Consider the following 19,615-nt stretch of genomic DNA (forward strand, 5'->3'; position numbering starts at 1 on the left):
TTTGTTAACACATTTTGTAAGCCTGAAGAGTTCATTTCTGAAATGATATTTACACATGAGCAAAATAATAACTATAGTTCAGTCTCATCAAGCAAATTCAGTTCAACAGGGTTTGCATAACAAGAAAAGTGGAAGGCTTTTGACCAATCTACATTTCTAACTTCTAAAACTCGCCTCACTTATTTTCCCTGCTTTAATAATTGATAATTCTTCACTTTCATAATCAAATTGTTTTAGGTTAAAATATAATATATTCAAAATTATATATAAAATAATATTATTCTATATATAAATTAAAATAAATTCAGTTATGGAAAACTATAATGGGTTATACAATACTGAATAAAATAAAAGTGACATATAAATATGAAAACAAGTTATATATTGTAAGTAAAAATGCTTTAAATTATATTCAAAGGAATTTTTGGGAATAAAGGATTGTTATTTAAAAGAAAAGATTGTCATCTTTTGTACGGATGATAACGAAGGAGGAGGCCTGATTATTTGGCTCCGTCATGTGATTATCTACGATGATGATGATCTCAGACATTTTGTTTGTACTTTCATTTGACTGGATTAAAAACCGGCACAAGTGTTTGATACCAGTTCACACACGTTAAATGAAATAAACAAATCCATACAAGTGGAGATTTACATTTAAGAAGATGATATACAGTAAATGAGATACACAATGGAGTCACCCAAGGGGCAAAAATGAAAAAAGAAACAGAGTCCAGTGGAGAAACATAAAGACAAAACACAAAATGCCCAAAATTAACTAGAAAGAGAGATAGAGAAGAAGCTTATCACATTGTAAAAGCACGAACTTTGAGAAGAGCCTTCAGAGACCCAAAAGATCCCCCCCCTCAGAAATAAATAAAGGCTATAACTACCTCAGTGGAAACCTCAGGCGTGTGTGTTTATCTTCCTCTTATACCAAATAATAACAATCTCATCTCTGGGCACTACTTCTCCAGACTTTTTTGGGGCTTTAGGATATAAAACCAGAGAGACAGACAGGACAATCTCAAGGTTATTTGTGTTCTTCAGACATAATGAACCACCACCACCATTTCGTTCCCGACTTCGAGACCGATGATGATTATGTCAACGCAAACACAAACTCTTCTTCTTCAAATCTTCCTAGAAAACCCATCCTGTAAGTAAGTTTTCACCTTTTTTTATTATTTATTTAATTTATGTTGAGATATGTTTTTGATCTGTGATTAATAATACAGAGGGGAAGAAGAAGATGGTGATCTCATGGAGCTTCTATGGCACAACGGTCAGGTGGTTCTCCAAAATCAAAGACCAAACACCAAGAAACAACCTCCTTCTTCTTCTTCTTCCTCTGCTCCTCCCCCGCCGTTGGATCATAATCTCTTCATCCAGGAAGACGAAATGTCCTCATGGCTCATGGCTTCATTATCCTCTCCGTGACGATGATTTCTGCTCAGATCTTTTCTTCCCCGCCGCGCCGTCATCGGAGAGACATACCTCCAATCAGGTCACCTCCGCCAGGCCACCGGTACCTTCCACTGTGAGGCCGCCGGCACCGTCGTCTGTGAAGCCACCGGCACCGTCGTCTGTGAAGCCTCCGGTACGGAACTTCATGAACTTCTCGAGGCTGAGAGGGGATTTCACCGGCAGAGGAGAATCTGGACCGTCGACTGTGAGAGAATCGGCGAAAGTAAACCCTAGCGCCACACCGGCGTCGTCGGCAGCGAGGGAATCCGATTTAGGATCCAGATCCGCCGTGGATGGAGGCGGGGCGTATACTGTGGGAGATAATCGGAAGGGAAAGGCAGTGGTGACGACGGAGCCGGCGAGAGAGAATCAAGGTACATCGTCTTCTGTTGCGTCGAAGAGTGAAATCGAGACGATCGTCGATGAGAGGAAACGAAAGGAGAGAGAAGCCATTGACGAGACTGAGTGCCGGAACGAGGTGAGTCCACTTGCCCGACTCGTCGTTATCAAACTGTACACGTTTACTATCGTGCGCACAGATGGCTGCGTCGGATACAGCGCATTTTAGTGCATGGCTTCCATTTTTGTTTTTTTTTGCATTTAAATTAATTTTGTTTTGCAGGAGGCTAAACAAGGACGTGGATCATCATCGACAAAGAGATCTCGTGCTGCTGAAGTTCATAATCTCTCTGAAAGGGTTTGTATTTTATTTCTTTTATTTGATTTTATTATTATTATTTCACATAGAATCTGAAGAATGTATGGTAAACAGAAACGGAGAGATAGGATCAACGAGAGGATGAAAGCTCTTCAAGAACTCATTCCTCGCTGTAACAAGGTCTCTTTCTTTCACTTTCCCTTTCACTTTCTCTCCATGGTGCATGGTGTTATAACCATTCCACTTGTTGCTGACACAAAACTATATATTTTGTAATACTCTCAGTCAGATAAAGCTTCAATGCTTGATGAAGCTATTGAGTACATGAAATCTCTCCAGCTTCAAATACAGGTCTGTCCTCTAAACCAGTTAACTGTGATCATTTGGGTTTATGGAAGTTTTGTGTCTTGGTTCTGTTTTAAGTTTGCGCGTTTACATGTGGCTTCTGCACATTCCATCTCTAGCTAGTTTCAGAACTATGAATCTTATAAATTAAAATCCAAATATATGATTTCTTATAACCTTTTTAAGTCTGTCTCTTGTTGAAGTCCATGAAAGTTTAAATCTTTGCCGTGAAAACTTCAGTTTATGACTGAGATTTATGCAGATGATGTCAATGGGATGCGGTATGATGCCGATGATGTACACCGGTATGCAACAGTACATGCCTCACATGGCTATGGGAATGGGAATGGAGATGGGTATGAACAGGCCTCCTCCTCCTCCTCCTCCGTTCATGCCATTTCCAAATATGTTAGCTTCTCAAAGACCTTTACCTCCACAGACTCGTATGGGCGGCTACCCTCCTGTTCAAGCTTCTGATCCATCAAGAGTATATGGATCAAACCAGCAGTTTGATCCAAACTCGAGCCAGGCTCAGTTTTCAGCTTACATGGATCCATTTCAGCAATTCCGCAGTCTCCACCCCAGCCAACCACCTCAGTTTCAGGTAACTTACCTTCACAAATGGTTGTTCCCCTGCAATGAATGAAACTAATGCTGACATGATCTTTGTCTTTGTTCTTGAAGAATCAAGCAGCATCGTACCCAAGTTCAAGCAGGGTAAGTAGTAGCAAGGAATCCGAGGATCATGGAAACCAAACAACAAGTTGATGAGGCCCTGAGACAGATGATCTGTTTTCACAAGCAATATACAATTTTGAGAAAATTGACAGAGAGAGAGAGACCTAACATGTACATCGCAGTTTCATATATACATATGTATTATGTTCTTGTTGTTATTCTCTCTTCCGGATTGTATACTACTTAGAGATCTGTACATGTCAAGACCCATAAATTTATTGTACATACAGGTTGAAGAGGCTTAGTGAAGAGATTGCATGAGAGACTTAGGTTCAGAAAGACCCAATGATGCTGTTAAATATCTATGTTCTTTAGAAGATTTCTTTTATATTTATATTGTTTTACAGTTTTTCTAATGATTTTAGATCTATTATTTTATTTTTAACTTTTTATAAAATAGGCAACTTTCTTCTGTTTTTGTTACGTTTGCGCTAGGTTAATTTAAGCAGAGACACTTTGTTTTTTGATCAAAGTTCGATCATCGGCTGCTATTCAACTTGAAGAAATAGTTTACAAAGTAAAGATCACATTTCTGGTGACGAAGAACGAATCATTTTAGAGTAAATAAATCAAAACAATCAGTCTTATCTATGGTATATGATATATAATTAAATTTAAATAATATAAACATATATATATATATAGTATACTTTTAACATGAATATTTATTAAATGAGGTTTTTACTCATATGATTTGATGATTATTTGCATATTTGTGTAATAAAATTTTATACCAACATTTTTTTTTTAATGCAGAATGTTTAGTAGTTTCTGTAATTTATAATCATTTAAAAAACAATGAAGATTCTAAAATAAATATTAACTTTTCAATATATGTTCAACGCAGATATCAAAATATAAGTATGTATTTTCATATGATGTATAGTTTAATTTAATGATATGAAATATATATGTATATATATTAACATAAACACCTATTAAAATAAAATTATTTACTCATATGATTTTATAATCATTGTATCTTATTATAGAAAACAATTTAAACTTTGATCACAAAAGTTTATGTGAGTCTTTTAGCAGTTTTAGTGATTTATACTCGTTTTGAAAAATTCAAAATATAACATATACAAATAAAATCTAAATTTTTATTATATGATTAATGTAATTGTGTAATTTATTTTAATAATAAATAATTAAACAAAAATGATAGATAGCATACATATTGTTAGTCAATCTTTATTATTTAAAATCATTAATTATTATATATGCCTTAATCATATTAGGTAATTCTATTGATTTTATTTAAGGAAAAAATATATAATAATTTCAATTTGATAAATGAATGATCCGTAATGGATATACTATATAATATAATATTTCCTAGCAATTTAATTTTGGACTAACAAAATTCTCAATTGATTCTCAATCCACCACGTAAGCAAAATTAACATTCTAATTATGTGACAACTCAGCATGATATTTTTTTAATTAGTACAAACTATTGGTTATAACTTTTTAAATGTTTCTCTATTAATATACTGAGCATTCCATCCCAACAAAGATATACGTTATCTAGACTTGAAAATTTCACCAAAAAACAAAGTTTGGAATTGGAACCGGTATGAGAATACAAGTTTGTATTGGATTCGGGTTTATTTAAAAAACGTGTAAGGTATTTTTCTAACCAAGATTTTTTTTGAGTATTCAAATTATCCAATGTTTTTTTTTGTAAATATTAAGTATTTTGGATATATTTTTGGTATTACATATATTTATTTTAGTTTAGATATAGTTTTGAATTTAAAAAGGAATTTTGGTTTTTATATATATTTTTGGATTTTTGCATATTTTAGGGTTTTATGATTTAAAATTTTGGTTTTTTTTTTAATAAATATTTAGTAACGGGTTAAAATTGACTGAAAACCAAACCAAAAAATTATAGAAGAGCGAGCTCAGAACCGAAGGACCCGACCCAATCCTGAACAAGGACCCGAAGAAAACGAGAGAGAGAGAGAGAGAGAGAGAGAGAGAGAGAGAGAGAGTCCGCTTCAACTAGTAGCTGAACCACTTTATGTGCTCAAAGTCTGACCTCAGCCCGCCACTCGAATCTAGCGATGGGAGACGAGAAGCCGACGGTGGTGATGGCCAATCGAGAAAGAGATCTGGAGCTTCTGATGCCCGTCGCTGATAAAGACGAAGGTTCTACTTCGAAGCCGTCTTCATCTTCTTCCTCTTCCTCTTCGCATCACCAGGCTACCCACGAGGTCTACTTTCTAATTTCCCTGATCTTGAAAGCTACCACCATGTTCTTCCTCCGATTTGATTTAAAGCTCCGAGTTCCTTTTTACTGTTCAAAAAAAATCTGAGAAATTGATTTTGCCCTAGAAAGAAATTAACAACTTCTTTTGAAAGATATCAAGTTTGAAGCTTTCCAAGTGTGTTTTTTGCTTTGGAGAATTCTTGAATCTCTCTGGGTGGTTTGATGCTTTTAGCTGTTTTCTGCAGACTTTGAGCTTGTTCATTAGGGGCTGGGCCTCTAAGAAGTTCATGACTGGCTGGTTAGCAAGCAAGACTTGACATTTTGTCATTTGATCACATAATTCAAATATTGTGCTTGTTAGTTAGTTGCCCTTGTTTTCTTTGCAGTGTTATCCTCCTTCCCATTGCGATTACATTCTATATAACATGGTGGTTTATCCACTTTGTTGATGGCTTCTTCTCTCCCATATATGCACAGCTTGGAATCAACATTTTTGGTAAGCATTATTTGCATGTCCCCTCTTGATCGATTCTACCATCTGGTGTCTGATTTTTTTGGTTTGGTTTTTTTGTAGGTTTCGGTTTCTTGACTTCAATCGCATTCATCTTCTTGGTCGGGGTGTTCATGTCTTCATGGTTGGGGGCTTCGGTTCTGAACCTGGGGGAGTGGTTTATCAAGCGGATGCCATTTGTTCGTCACATCTACAACGCTTCCAAGCAAATCAGCACTGCCATTTCTCCTGGTCTCTTCTTAGAAAATGAAAAAAAAACTCATTTTTTGCATTCTCAGCATTATTCCAGTCAGTCTTATCCTTGTTCATACCATGTTTTTTTTTGACAGATCAAAATACACAAGCTTTCAAGGAAGTTGCAATCATCAGGCATCCACGTGTAGGCGAATACGCATTTGGGTTTATTACATCAACTGTTGTTCTTCAGGTGAGTACAATGATTTTGTTTATTGTTTCTTGAACTACTCCTGACTTATGGATACAAAAGGGTAGACAATTTATGTGCGTTATAATGCTCTTTGTCCTTGCAGAATTATCCAACAGAAGAGGAACTTTGTTGTGTATATGTTCCAACGAACCACCTTTACATCGGAGATATCCTACTTGTCAACAGCAACGACGTTATCAGGCCAAATCTCTCGGTCCGGGAAGGCATAGGTGAGATCACAAAGCCTCTTTACTATTAACAAAGTCAATTAGCAGAAAGCTTCTGAACTTCACATAATATATCATTGCTGATCTGCAGAGATTGTTGTTTCGGGTGGAATGTCAATGCCGCAAATTCTATCGACCATAGATAAACCGGCACCCTCCATCGACAGAGCTACAAGCGTATAGAGAAACTCATGCAGAAGAATACAGTTTCTAGTTTTGTTGGGATTTGGGGATTTGAATGTTTGATCATGAGTGTGTGTCTCTCTCCAGTTTCTTCATTGTTGTAACTTTCCTCTCATTTGTGATTTGTGTGTTTACAAAAAGGTGTATAATGTAAGACTAGGTCTATATCCCTCCCTAGATATGAATATGAATCGTTTTCATTGAGAGTTATATACTTTCAGTGATACAAGCTTTGAGGTTACAAGAACTGGCTATTATCTTTCTAAAGCAACATAATTGGTTTGGTTGATTTACTTCACAATAAGTAGCTGTTTGAATATTTCAAGAACATGATAAATACGCAACATTATAACCAAAAAAAAACTCTTAAAAGAAATATTAATATGTAAAAAAAATCGAGTGGACTAAGTAACAGCAATGTACACAGATAATGTCAACAAGTCGTAAAAAAACATTTATAAATCAAAACCAAGAATTTTAATGGAAGAACTAAGAAAAAAAAGTCTAATAACACAACCTTCGTGAACATTTATTGTAATCATCTGCCATTATTGGTGGCTGTTACCTCATAAATTAAGCATGGAAAATCGGATTCAGCTGCCATTGTTGCTCTCTGTAAAGTAATGTTAGGAGTAAAATGTCTTGATTCATAGATCTTTCTTCTCAGATGGAGCTTGAGGCTGTTGAGTTTGTGTGTATGAAGAAGTTAGCTGGGAAGGTTGTTGTATTGTGGTTTGTGAAACTCCGTTCGCCACTTCTCCTTGTTGAACCACCGGCTCGGTTTTCACAGCCGCGTGTACAGGTGACTCTGTATCCATCCTTGACAAAGAACACTTTGATTCTGCAACAAACAAACAAAACTAGCTTTTAGAATGATAATCTTCTGTTTGGCCATAATGAGACAAGAGATGTAGTAAACCTTTTAGTTCTGCGTATGAGATGATTCGGTTAAGGCAGTCACGGAACTTGGTTAATACTATTTTCTCCTTCTCTGCATAACCTTGGTCTTGCCCGTTTGGTGGCTCCACCGAACAATTAGATGAAGCTGCAACCATTAACATAGTGTCCTGTTCATCACACATCAACGCCAAGGTTTCTGGAGACAGTGACTTTCCTTTTGAGCCATCCGAATTGGACTCCTCTGCACCAGCTTCATTTCCACTCGCAGCTTTCTCAATCTCTGTACCATTGTTATTGTCTTGCGCAGAAGAAGCTAATGAAGTTTCTGTCTGATCTTCCAACCGTTTCAGTGTTGATGTCTTGGCTGCTTCCTCAGATACAGCAACCAGAACAGAACAAAGTGCTTTCACATCCTGTGGTTGAATTATATCTGCCAAGAGAGACCTTAAATAGAAAATATGTGTAATCAGTTTCTGCAATCTCTGGTTCAGATTTAGCTTTTTATGCAAACATATAACGCATTTTACCTATATACAACTTTGGATGGGCCTCCATGCCGAGCAGCAGGTTTTGAAGATGTTGTTTTCCCGCTACTTCCCTGTATCAATAATAATAATAATAATACAATAAGTTCTCACTCCCCTAATCATTAATCAGACTAGGGAGCTGATTCTACCTGGCCAAGCCTATTAATAGATGAATCTTTGGCTGCTTGGTTGAAGAAAATGTCTTGAGATTTCCTTCGCTTAGGAGCAGGAGAAGATGCAAACCCCGAGGAACCTACAGCTCCAGTTATGGCAGCATTTGCGTGTTGGAGATAAGCCGCACCATGTGAATGCTCACCGTGAAAGAGAGCTAGCCTGTCTTCACTTCCTTCAAAGTTTTTGCAGCCCAAGCATCTGCAGTTGTCAGAACAAAGGATGTTTGCCTGAAAGCACTCACAGTACTTCTTGAGACATCCGGATTTCTTGCAGTGGCAGCCTTTGTGGTGCTTCCCTAACATCACAACTCCACCAACCACCTCCTACAAAATTTGATTTGAAGTTCATAAGCAGCATAAGTTTGAAGCAGCATCACACACACTCAATATATACCCTGTTATCTCGTGGGTCGTGTGGACTGCTAGCGATTTTAGGCCTGAAGGCATTAGGATTGCGTTCGAGAGTTGATTCAATGGCTTCTCGTCTGGCGGGTTCATTGTCGACGTTGTTGAAACAGTTCAAACAGTTGCAACCATCACAGTAAGTGCCGGATGCAAAGCATTCACAATACCTGAACAAAAAAACAGTTGACAGAATCAAAGATACTACTAAAAGTAGTAAGAAAGAGAAAAGAAAAAAGAGGCTTACAGCTTCAAGCAGCGAGAGTGTTTACAGTTACAGTGTTTCTTCTTCATAGGAGTTCCATCTCCAGCTTCCACCACAACAGGCCTTGGCTTAGGTTTCGGAGATTCTGGCTTCCTGGCGAATTAAACAAGCGTGAGATTTTGAAATTCGTATAAAGATGTATACTTTCAATCATCTACGATTCAATTTTGAAACTTACGGAAGCCTGATTGGGACTTGAGGAGATTGTAAAGGTGGAACCGCCGCCGCCGCCACCGTGGCAGGAGCTTGATTAGCCTGTGAATGCCCACCAGCGAAGTCGAGTTGCCTCGCCGTCTTCTTCGTCGGGGCATCAAACTCCTCTGAACCCTCCGTTTTAGGCGGGAATTCGTCTCCTTCTCCCATCTGAAGGATTTTCAAATTTCTCAGTATCCGCAGAAACCCAGAAAAATTTTAAAGCTCAGAGCTTATTATAATCAACGCAACGGATCAGCTCGGAGGATTCAAGATCCGATGGCGGATTAATCACTTCCGCACTAGAAAACCCTCGACCCGAATCGGCGTATACACTGAAACTCAAAACGGCAATTTTGAAATTCGAAATTTGATCCGCTTGTAAAGAGATCGAGAAAGTTAGGGATTTGAACACCAGAATGAAGAAGAAGAAGAAGAGAGATTTGAAGAAAAGACAGAGACTTTGGGTTTCTTCTTCTTCTTTGAGAGAGAAAGAGCTTCTTCTCTCGTCGTCCCTCTCTCTAATACATCTTTTCAAATTTCAATTTCGGGATTATATTTGACGGATAGATTTACGATACAATCTCATCCTACGGTTCTTATTAGATACTCTCATCCAACGTTTACTATTCCTAAGTTTTGAAGTCTAGTTGCCTCTTCACCGTCCGATCGCCGCCCAAATATAATCATTTTTTTTATTTTAAAAGAAAGAACAATAAAAACATAGCATAGGTGTTATGAACCACTCATACACTGACACGTTGACATTCACTCGTGAGTAGCAATGCTTAAGAATAACGCTTTTGGTCCAATTGTTTTGGTTATTCACAAAAACTCCCACGTAATTTCTGTCATTACAAATACAGACAAATCTCTACACAGATCAAATAAAAGCCTTAAATGTCTACTACAAAAGGTTATGAGATTTCTATTCAATTTTTTTTTTATAATCATAAAATATATTTTTATGTATTTTAGTTTTACTATTAAATTCATTCAGTAACATCAAATTTATTTAAAATTTATCATGATCTCTACAAAATATTTTTGTTTTCTTATTTTTTTGAAAATGTATTTTACATTTAACACTTTTATATATGACTGTATAAATGCAAATATAAAATATATATTTTTTTAAAGATAGTCTCATTAAAATATGAGAGTTAGTGACCTTATTGATTAGGTGACGAAAGAATGGAATGTTGGTCTATTGGAAGATTATGTTAGCCATGCAGATATACCACTTATAAAGAGTTTGACCATAAGCCCAACTCATCGTCGTGATACATTATGTTGGTCCTATAATAAGAATGGCCAGTACACAGTTAAATCTGGATATTGGGTAGCTCAGAACTTATTAAAATCTAAAGAAAAAAAGGAGGTACTGGAACCAAGTATTACCAAGCTCCAAGCTTTTGCTTGGAAGGTAAAAGCGCCTAAAAAGATATGTCATCTTATTTGGCAACTGATAACAGGTCATGTCGCTGTAACAAAGAACTTAGTACGGCGTAATATAAGGTGCGATAATTATTGCCACGATGTAGAGAACCAAAAGAATATGTAACTCATGTCATATTTGAGTGTCCACCTGCTCTACAAGTTTGGTTCCAATCATCGACCCCAACAAGTTCAGATATCTTCCCGGTACCGAGAGACTGCAGATATGCTTTCCGGACTTCAAGATCACATATGTTCCACGAGCGCAAAATTAGATTTCAGACTCTCTAGCTAGGACTGCTAGGTCTTTTCATAGCAAACTTTATTTTATTGGTTGTTTTATTCCAGTTTGGTTATCCAGACCACCTCAAGTTTGAATAATAGAATAACTTGTCAAACAAAAAAAGACTAAAACCAAAGTATTAAAAATTAGAAAAAGGTTAATTTTTTTATTCTATAAACTTCATATACGTTAATTATAATTTGATTATATTAATAAAAATCATAAGAATTTTAAAAACTATTATCTTACTATTCTATCTAATTATACTATATTGAGAATTGATCCAAAATAAAATTTAAAATATTAATTTATTAAATATCAATCTGTACGTACATGTTTTATTTTTATCAAAAAAAGAATAAATGGTCCTTCAAAACCATATGTTACATATCTTATGAAATGAGCATGCGTATACATAGGTTTTTATATTTATCTTCTAAGGGTTGTGCAGTACAGTACTCATCCAAAGAAAAAATAAAGAACATGGAGAGAACAATTAAATAGTGATTACAATCGTTCGAAACAACTGAGAGCCCATTCTCACTAGCTTGTCCCAAAGAAGTTACCTTACCAAGTTGAAATGCATGTCACAGAAATGGTGATCCATCATTCGTAGCACCATTTCATTTCTATTGTGCGAATTTTCTTAATGTTTTAGTTCTTGATGAAGAGCATCAATAATTGTTGAAGAAGAAGACTTGTGGTTAGCCTTTAGTAGTCAGATTGCGGATCTTGACATGATATTTAATTTAGGGCATAACTGATGTATAATTTGCTTCATGTTAAAATAGGCATAATTGATCCATCTTGTTATATTTTCATAAGGATCTCTTGGCATTTTCCTTCTATGAACATAAGAGCAATAACTAGAGGTATGCAAGACTAATTGAAGTCTCAACCTACGGTGGTCTTATGTTTCAATGACTCTATATTGCACGTGATTATGTTGATAATATTATCTCCTTGTTTATAATGATAGTCACAAGATTAATGAAAAGTGATACCATTTTGTTTTTACAATAATCTCATTCCTTATATTCGTTGTGAAGAATATAATACAATACAAACATTGGCACATATTTTTATCTACCACAAATCACATAATATTACAGTACTTTCGAATCTTGATTTATAACAATATTGGAAATAAGTAACATACGTAATTTTATAATAAACCCCTTCAACTTGGGTCAATATGAAAATAATCTTGTGATAAGTCCGATTTTTATAATAAATTTTGGGTTTCTCAATTAGAGCAGAATAATTAGATTACAGAGAGGGAGAGGGGAATAATTCGTTCGAATCATCATCGAAGTCTTTTGTGTTGGAATTCATCCAAAAGCAAAACAAATAATTAAGTTAATTTAATCCAATCATTTATATTATTTTGTTACACATTATTGTAACTATTGAAAGTTAAAATATAAATAGAGTTGGAAATCAAAATAATTAAGGGCATAAAATCTATGTAATATGTATTTGTGCGCGTGGCGTATCTATTGAAATCTGGACACAATCTGATCCAGCGACGCAGTAGTTATACTAAGGTTTTAAATCCTGTTAGAAGCAGCTTATAAAAAGAGATCACCAATTGACCATGATAGAGATTCCTTAGCTCAAAGCAAAGCCAAAATAAGAAAAAAAAACAATTTCTCTGTCTCTAGTACTTGATTTTCCAGCGTACATCAAGAACATGGGAAGTAGTTTCTTTGGTAGACCAAACATGAGAGGATCTTCGCCGGCTCCAACATCGTCTCCTTCATCTCCGGCTACGAGAAGAGGGAAGAAGAATGGTTCCGAGAAGCCAAAGCAGCCACAGAGAGGCCTTGGAGTAGCACAACTGGAGAAGATTAGATTACACGGCGAGATGAGTTGCAATAGCTTCAACAATTACAATCCTTCTTTGCATCGTCAGGTAACATTTTACATGCATATAATCAAATTTTACCTTAATATTTCTTAGATCTAACAATCGAATATAACCCAAAAATTATGATACCTATATTTATTTTTTCTTGACACAAATATCATGCATGATCAGGTGAAAAACATTTTATTTTTTATTAGAATCTCATTATAAGTAATAATATATAGTTGCAATGGTTATTTATGCTATTATAAACTAAAAAAATGTTACACGATTCTACATCAGTTCAATGTTTTTCCCTTTAGAATTGATTAGAAAAGAAACCTAGCTAGGCATCTACAATTGAAAAAATATAGCCTCATATAACTTCTTAGCCTATGTTATTGAGTTCTCGAAGGCATTCCTCTTTAAGATTATTCAATAAGAAACTGATTTGTTATGAAATGAATTGTACTATGGGCGTATCATTAATCTATCTAATTCGTTTCACGATAGTATACTTTTGATATTAATTATCCCGTCATATGTTAATGTCAATGTAGGAGGATGTGAGAGGATATTCATCCACACCATCATCATCATCATCATCATCACCATCATTTACATATGCATTATCAACACCAACATCAACTCCTAATGGCTTCGATCCGAACATGATGGTATATACCTCCCTTCAGTGCTCTAATTATTTGCGATTTTTACATGATATTTTGTGTGTGTGTGTGTGTTTATAAAAGAAAATATTACTTGGATTCCTTATCTAACTTGATTCATTTACATTACTTTTTATTTCAAAATTTACAGCCTAACATATATATGAAGTCTTCTAAAATATTTGGTCAATCATTGATTCATTTCTATCTAGGGCCTGTTTGTTTCTCCATTTGGATGGATCATCTGGATGAAGATGAGAGTTTTGTTTGTTTAGGCACTAAAAGTGCAATTCATTCAAATGGATCATCCGGATGACTTTTGGAAATTTAGGCTTAATTTTAAAGTCCATTCAGCTGAACCAATTTGGATCATTTGAATGGAGATGGTTCATTCAAAATGGTATAAAGTCTATTATGCCCCTAATGTAATTCACAAATTACAAACCTAAAAATAAAATCATTTTTGTCACAAACGAAAACTGACAAAACTACAAACACTTTTTCCCGTGCTAAAAACTATTTTTTTACGCCAAAACCCCAAAACGCATTTTCCCGCTAAAATTGCACAAAAATATTTTTCCGTCAAAATTGCAAAAACGTGTTTTCCCGCAAAAATCGAAAAACATGTTTTCATGCACAAATCACAAAAAACAAATGTTTTCACGCCAACACCCCAAAATACATTTTTCCGCCAAAACACAAAAAAAACATGTTTTACCGCCCAAGTCGCAAAACGTGTTTTCCCGCCAAAATTGTAAAAACGTACTTTCCCGCCAAAATTGCAAAAACATACTTTTCCGCCAAAACCAAGAAAACATGTTTTCCCGCCAAAACCAAAAAACGTGTTTTCTCGCCAAAACCGAAAATTTGTATTTTCCCGCTAAAACCGAAAAATCTTGTTTTCCCGCGAAACCGTAAAAATGTGTTCCCGCCAAAAACGTGTTTTCCCGACAAAATCGCAAAAACACGTTTTCCGCCAAAATCGCAAAAACGTGTTTTCCCGAACGCGTTTTCTCGCCAAAACCGCAAAAATGTGCTTTCCCGCTAAAACTGTGTTTTCCCGCCAAAACCGCAAAACCGCATTTTTCTGCCAAAACATCAAAAGCATGTTTTCCCGCCAAAATCGTAAAAATACGTTTTCCCGCCAAAAACATGTTTTCCTGCCAAAACCGCAAAAACGCGTTTTCCCGCCAAAACTGCAAAAACGCATTTTCCCGCCAAAACCGCAAAAATGCGTTTTTTTCGCCAAAATCGCAAAAACGTGGTTCCCTCCAAAACCGCAAAAACGTGTTTTCTCGCCAAAAACGTGTTTCCCGACAAAACCGCAAAAAACCTATTTTCTCGCCAAAACCGAAAATTTGTATTTCCCCGCCAAAACCGAAAAATCTCGTTTTCCCGCCAGAACCGAAAAATCTTGTTTTCCGCTAAAACCGAAAAATCTTGTTTTCCCGCTCAAACCGCAAAAAAGAAAACTCGTTAATTTTGAAATAATTCTAATGTAAATATATTAAATTAAATAATTAAATGTAATATAGTAAAAATTAATGTTAAACATATGATTAAATCAACATAAGGGTATTTTGGTAATTTGTTTGCTAAACTCATTTGAATGGAAATGAAAATAAAGAAACAAACATAAGATCCATTTAGATGATTCATCTAGATGAGATATGTGGATGGACAAACAAACAATCACAAAAATCTGAATGGATCATTTGAATAGATCATACAAATGAATCATTTGAATGGAAATGACAAATGGTGAAACAAACGGCCCCCTACTAGCTGAACTGTTAGTAACATATTCATTGATCACATTATTATTAGTTTGCAGATTTATATTTCTTTTTGGTCCAGTCGGTTTTATCTTAAAATACGATTTGTTTAACTTTAATTTTGGGTTTATTTTAGTGCAACCATGGCTTAGTGTTATTATCTCATGTTTAAATGTTGGTTAATTGACCTTGTCAGACGTGTTATAAGTGTGGTCGATTTTGTATATAGGTGTTGATCTAATCAAATCTTTTTATCTGATCATGAAATAGGAACCAAGTTCTACAAGGCGAAGTAAATCGTTGGGATGGGGAAACCAAAACTCGGGATCAAGTGACAGTCAAGAGCTAGATTTGGAGTTGAGATTGTCACTTTGATCACTTTGTAATAGTCTGATCTTCTTGTAACGGAAAAGAAGTAGTGCATTTGTGATTATGATATTCTTTGTTGCAATGGTTAAAATAAATTGAAGCAACAACAGATGATTATTTTCTATTTAGGGGCATCAAATTTCTTTTCTTCTTTAGTGATTGTCTGCCCAATTTAGTTGAAAAGGTTTAAAATGCGGAATCGTTTGTACATTTTGAAGAGAATTAAATTGATTTTTAGATGAATAATAAGTAGTCACATTTGCTTCGTAGAAATAGTATGCTGTAGTAGTCTTGTTTTCTAAAAAAAAAAAATACTTTTTTTTGTATTTAATCTTTACTAGGTGGATGCCCGCAATTTTGCAGGTTTGAATGTTTTGTAACAATATATTTATTATAGTGTGTCAAATTAAGATATTTTTTCATCATAACAAATTGTATATGTGTTTACTGCTAAATATTTTTAAAGAATAATTATTTTTGAAAAAGATGATTATGGCTATTTTAAATATCTGTTGATATTTTGTATTGAATTTTTTTACTAAAATTAGTTATATATAATATTCATAATTCAGTTTTTAATAAAAATGAGTTTTGAAGGTATGTAGTTTTGAAACATTTAATTTTTAAATAATTTATAGCTAAAGTCATATTTCTTTATTAAGATTAAAAAATAAAACAATATGATTGTTACGCATTCTCTATATATTCATATTCAAATACATAGGAATATAAAACTACTATATAAATTATATAAATTACTTTTGAAATATATTATATAGTTTATAAATACTTGAGTAATAAAATGATTTTATGAGAATTAAATATATTTTATATAAATCACATATTTAATTACCATAAATTATATTATGAAATATATTTATATCGTTTGGATACTGATAAAAATTAGTTCTAAAAGTTATTTTTTTACTCATAAATAAATAAAATCGAAAATCTATTAACGAATCAAATTATAATAGTTTTTCTAAAACTCAAAGACACCTAAGAAAAAAATTAGTTAAGTGAGTTCTCATTTAATATAAAATAAATTTTCAAAATACATTTTATAAATTAATATATAAGCTTCTATAAATGACTTAGAACCTCTTATAATAATTTAAAACATCTGACAAACATAAGGCTTTATATAAGAATATAAAATTATTATATCAATTCAAATAAATATTTTTGTTTCTTATTTTATGTAATTTATAAATATATAAAAAATTTGATCACATTATTACTCTTTCATAGTTTCAACAATTAGTTACCATAAATAATTATTTCTAAAATTATGTAGATTATTTGGAAAGTGGTAATTGAATTATCTTTTCCTTTTAGATATAATTATAAAAATAATCGGCCAATCAAATTATAACAATTTGAAGAATTCATTTATGATCGTCACGTAATAAAAAAATCACTTATGTGACTTCTCAATCAATATATAGTAGGTTTATGTTTTTATAAATAATTTATAACAATTTATAAATTATTTTAAAATTTTGATAAATTTATTATTTAAACAACGATAAATAATTTAAAAATAATATTAATAAACATGTTTGGATTTTGTAATATTTAATATAGTTATTATATAATTATATTCGAATACAATTCATCAAGTAGAGTATAAAACTATTATAATTATCTTATATAAAATTTCATTCATTATATTTTATAGTTTATAAATATTAAAAGTAATAAATAAAATATTATTAATCTTTCTATAATTTCGAGAATTGGTTTCCATAAACTGTTATTTGTAATATTCTTTAGATTATATGACAAGTAATGTTCAATGATTTTAGACTTACCTATGAACGACACGTCATTAGAAATCACTAAAGTAACTTCTCATTTAATATACAGGGGGATTGCATACAGCTACATTAAAAATTTTACGGAATAATTCTATAGTAAAATTTATCAAAATCACTTATTTTTCAAGATCCCTTTTTGTCAACATCAAAATCACTTTAAAAACATTTAAAACCTAATAAATATTTCAAACGGTCAACAAAAAATGACAGAATGTCTAGAAACAGATAAATAGTATCATTCAAATCTTTTGGCAATCGAGATTTGCAAAACCAAACCGAAAAGCTAGCAAATAACGAACCGGTCAAGACATGGACCAAAATACCAATACATAATAACCGATATGAATTGACCGTACAGAAACTACATGCGGAACTGTCTTCATTGTGATCAAGTTGCTTATTGAGAATGCTATTTTAAAACATTGTTGTCTCTTTAACGGTTGATGGGAGTGTGCATACGCTCAACGATCTTATTCACAGCATCACGGGACATCACAAGCGTGTCGTGGAGCAAAATGCTGTAAACGTTAAGCCCCTGCAAAGCATTACAGAAACAAGATTCAATATTCGTAAACCGGTTTATCAAGAAACCCCAAAGTTTGACACAGGGTCGAGTATGTGACTAACTATTGATGGGAGTATGTTGACATAGTGGAGATTTTGGGTGGCTAGCTTCAGCTTCTCATCGATAGGACCGCCTTCTACAACGAGCACTTTCTTCGTGTTCTCCATTTGATTGTAATAGTTCACAATGTTCTTTGTCTTGTGCGTTGGCAAGGCCAAATCATCAAACACAAGGAGCTGCATAGTTTTCACAAAACATTCAGCAAATACAAAGCAGACTAGTAATAACAAGGGCACTTATGGAGAAGAGAAAGAAGCTGACTTTTCCTTCTGCAGCTCTAGCTGTGAGTGCTATCTTCAGACCAAGTCTTCGAACCTGTTTATTCATCTTTATCGCATGGCTTCTTGGTCTGGGCCCGTGCATCACACAACCACCTCGGAACTAGCGGGTTTCAATAAACTTCATCAGAAAAGAACTGCGGTTTGGTGAGAAGAAAGCTCAAGTATGATGTTTACCTGAGGGCCACGAAGTGTACCATGTCTAGCCCGACCTGTACCCTTCTGGTTCCATGGCTTTCTACCAGTTCCGCTAACCTCACTTATTGTTTTGGTCGAGTGAGTTCCCTGAACATCCACCAAAATGCGTCAGACTTATTGATTGATTACTTATATGAGATAATGAATTAGAGTAATACCTGCTGGCGTTTGGCAAGCTGCCATCTGACGACGTGGTGAATGATATCTTTCCTTACAGGAACATCAAAGACATCACCAGCTAAAACCATGAAACCCTTGTCTTCGTTCTGAAAATTAGTCACGGGAATGACCAAGTCTTGGTATTGTCCTACGGAAAGTATCAAATACAAAGCCTTACACATAATAAGCTAACGCATATGAATGTTAACTACTTCAGTGATTCATACCTATGGTTCGGTCTGGTGTAATGACGGTCTTTTGGGAAAGTAAATCACGAGGAAATGAATCGTCAGGAGTCAAAATAGAAGTGGAGAGCTTTCGGTTGGAAAGTAAACCCATTCCACACTGCATTTGATAGATAACCAAAAATAAAATGAAATCAACATCTCGAGGTTATATGCAATGGGAGTGATGTAAAGACCAACCTTGAGATCACTGGGAAGAGAGCTTAAGCCATTTCCAAATGCGTTGGCTGTTCCAAGGAGACAGGGAAGCAATTAGAGATTAAAAGTTACATTCTTTACATACAAAAAAAAAAAAAAAGAGATAATACTGGTGTTGCTGCGTCCTAAAGCTGTGAAAGATCCAAAAGTGCGCAGAACTCTTCTTGAGAGTGAAGCAGCCATATCCTTTCAACCAATTGAAGAAACCCTAAATGCTCATCTACAACAACCAAATTCAATTTCTCAAATGCAATCTAATCGAAACTCGAAACACACAAAATGTAGATAATAAGATTAGATCCTATTGAGATTCAACCAACAAACATCGAAACCAAAGAGAAGAAGAAAACTAACCAGGAGCGGCGATGATTGACGACGAAGAAGTAAAACGGCGACTCTCAAGGTTTTAAGACTCGGGGGAGGTTTACATGCGTTTTGGGTCGGGTCGGATCTATTTATTGGGCCTTCAACT

At 34.4% G+C, this 19,615-nt stretch overlaps 4 protein-coding genes, 1 long non-coding RNA gene and 1 pseudogene across 5 annotated transcripts; 3 read left to right on the forward strand and 3 right to left on the reverse strand.

Moving 5' to 3' along the window:
- Positions 1–621: 621 nt before the first annotated feature.
- Positions 622–1,486, reverse strand: LOC125576630. The gene is made up of 2 exons (XR_007315065.1): positions 1,237–1,486; positions 622–1,157 (listed from the first exon to the last, which is right to left on the reverse strand). It is a non-coding gene; the product is annotated as an uncharacterized LOC125576630 (long non-coding RNA).
- Positions 1,056–3,557, forward strand: LOC111213451 (annotated as a pseudogene).
- Positions 3,558–5,092: 1,535 nt separating this feature from the next.
- Positions 5,093–7,018, forward strand: LOC111213450 (protein CONTINUOUS VASCULAR RING 1). Its single transcript, XM_022715206.2, has 7 exons — positions 5,093–5,433; positions 5,675–5,727; positions 5,816–5,925; positions 6,004–6,171; positions 6,270–6,367; positions 6,471–6,597; positions 6,686–7,018. The coding sequence occupies exons 1-7, from the start codon at positions 5,284–5,286 to the stop codon at positions 6,775–6,777; spliced, it is 798 nt and encodes a 265-aa protein (XP_022570927.1). The 5' UTR covers positions 5,093–5,283; the 3' UTR covers positions 6,778–7,018.
- Positions 7,019–7,159: 141 nt separating this feature from the next.
- On the reverse strand, positions 7,160–9,776 carry LOC111213449 (protein tesmin/TSO1-like CXC 6). Its single transcript, XM_022715205.2, has 8 exons — positions 9,489–9,776; positions 9,223–9,407; positions 9,027–9,137; positions 8,772–8,949; positions 8,354–8,701; positions 8,205–8,275; positions 7,697–8,121; positions 7,160–7,618 (listed from the first exon to the last, which is right to left on the reverse strand). Exons 2-8 carry the CDS (start codon positions 9,405–9,407, stop codon positions 7,425–7,427), a joined length of 1,512 nt encoding a protein of 503 aa, XP_022570926.1. The 5' UTR covers positions 9,489–9,776; the 3' UTR covers positions 7,160–7,424.
- Positions 9,777–12,649: 2,873 nt separating this feature from the next.
- Positions 12,650–15,626, forward strand: LOC111213448 (protein SPEAR1-like). Its single transcript, XM_022715204.2, has 3 exons — positions 12,650–12,871; positions 13,366–13,482; positions 15,522–15,626. The coding sequence occupies exons 1-3, from the start codon at positions 12,650–12,652 to the stop codon at positions 15,624–15,626; spliced, it is 444 nt and encodes a 147-aa protein (XP_022570925.2).
- A 1,975-nt stretch (positions 15,627–17,601) lies between these two features.
- LOC125576631 (50S ribosomal protein L4-like) lies at positions 17,602–19,615 on the reverse strand. The gene is made up of 9 exons (XM_048737125.1): positions 19,498–19,615; positions 19,254–19,363; positions 19,126–19,172; positions 18,928–19,045; positions 18,700–18,848; positions 18,521–18,628; positions 18,327–18,446; positions 18,068–18,241; positions 17,602–17,975 (listed from the first exon to the last, which is right to left on the reverse strand). The coding sequence occupies exons 2-9, from the start codon at positions 19,324–19,326 to the stop codon at positions 17,874–17,876; spliced, it is 891 nt and encodes a 296-aa protein (XP_048593082.1). The 5' UTR covers positions 19,327–19,363; positions 19,498–19,615; the 3' UTR covers positions 17,602–17,873.

Source organism: Brassica napus, chromosome A7 (assembly GCF_020379485.1).
Source record: "Brassica napus cultivar Da-Ae chromosome A7, Da-Ae, whole genome shotgun sequence".
In the NCBI taxonomy this organism is placed as follows: Eukaryota; Viridiplantae; Streptophyta; class Magnoliopsida; order Brassicales; family Brassicaceae; genus Brassica; species Brassica napus.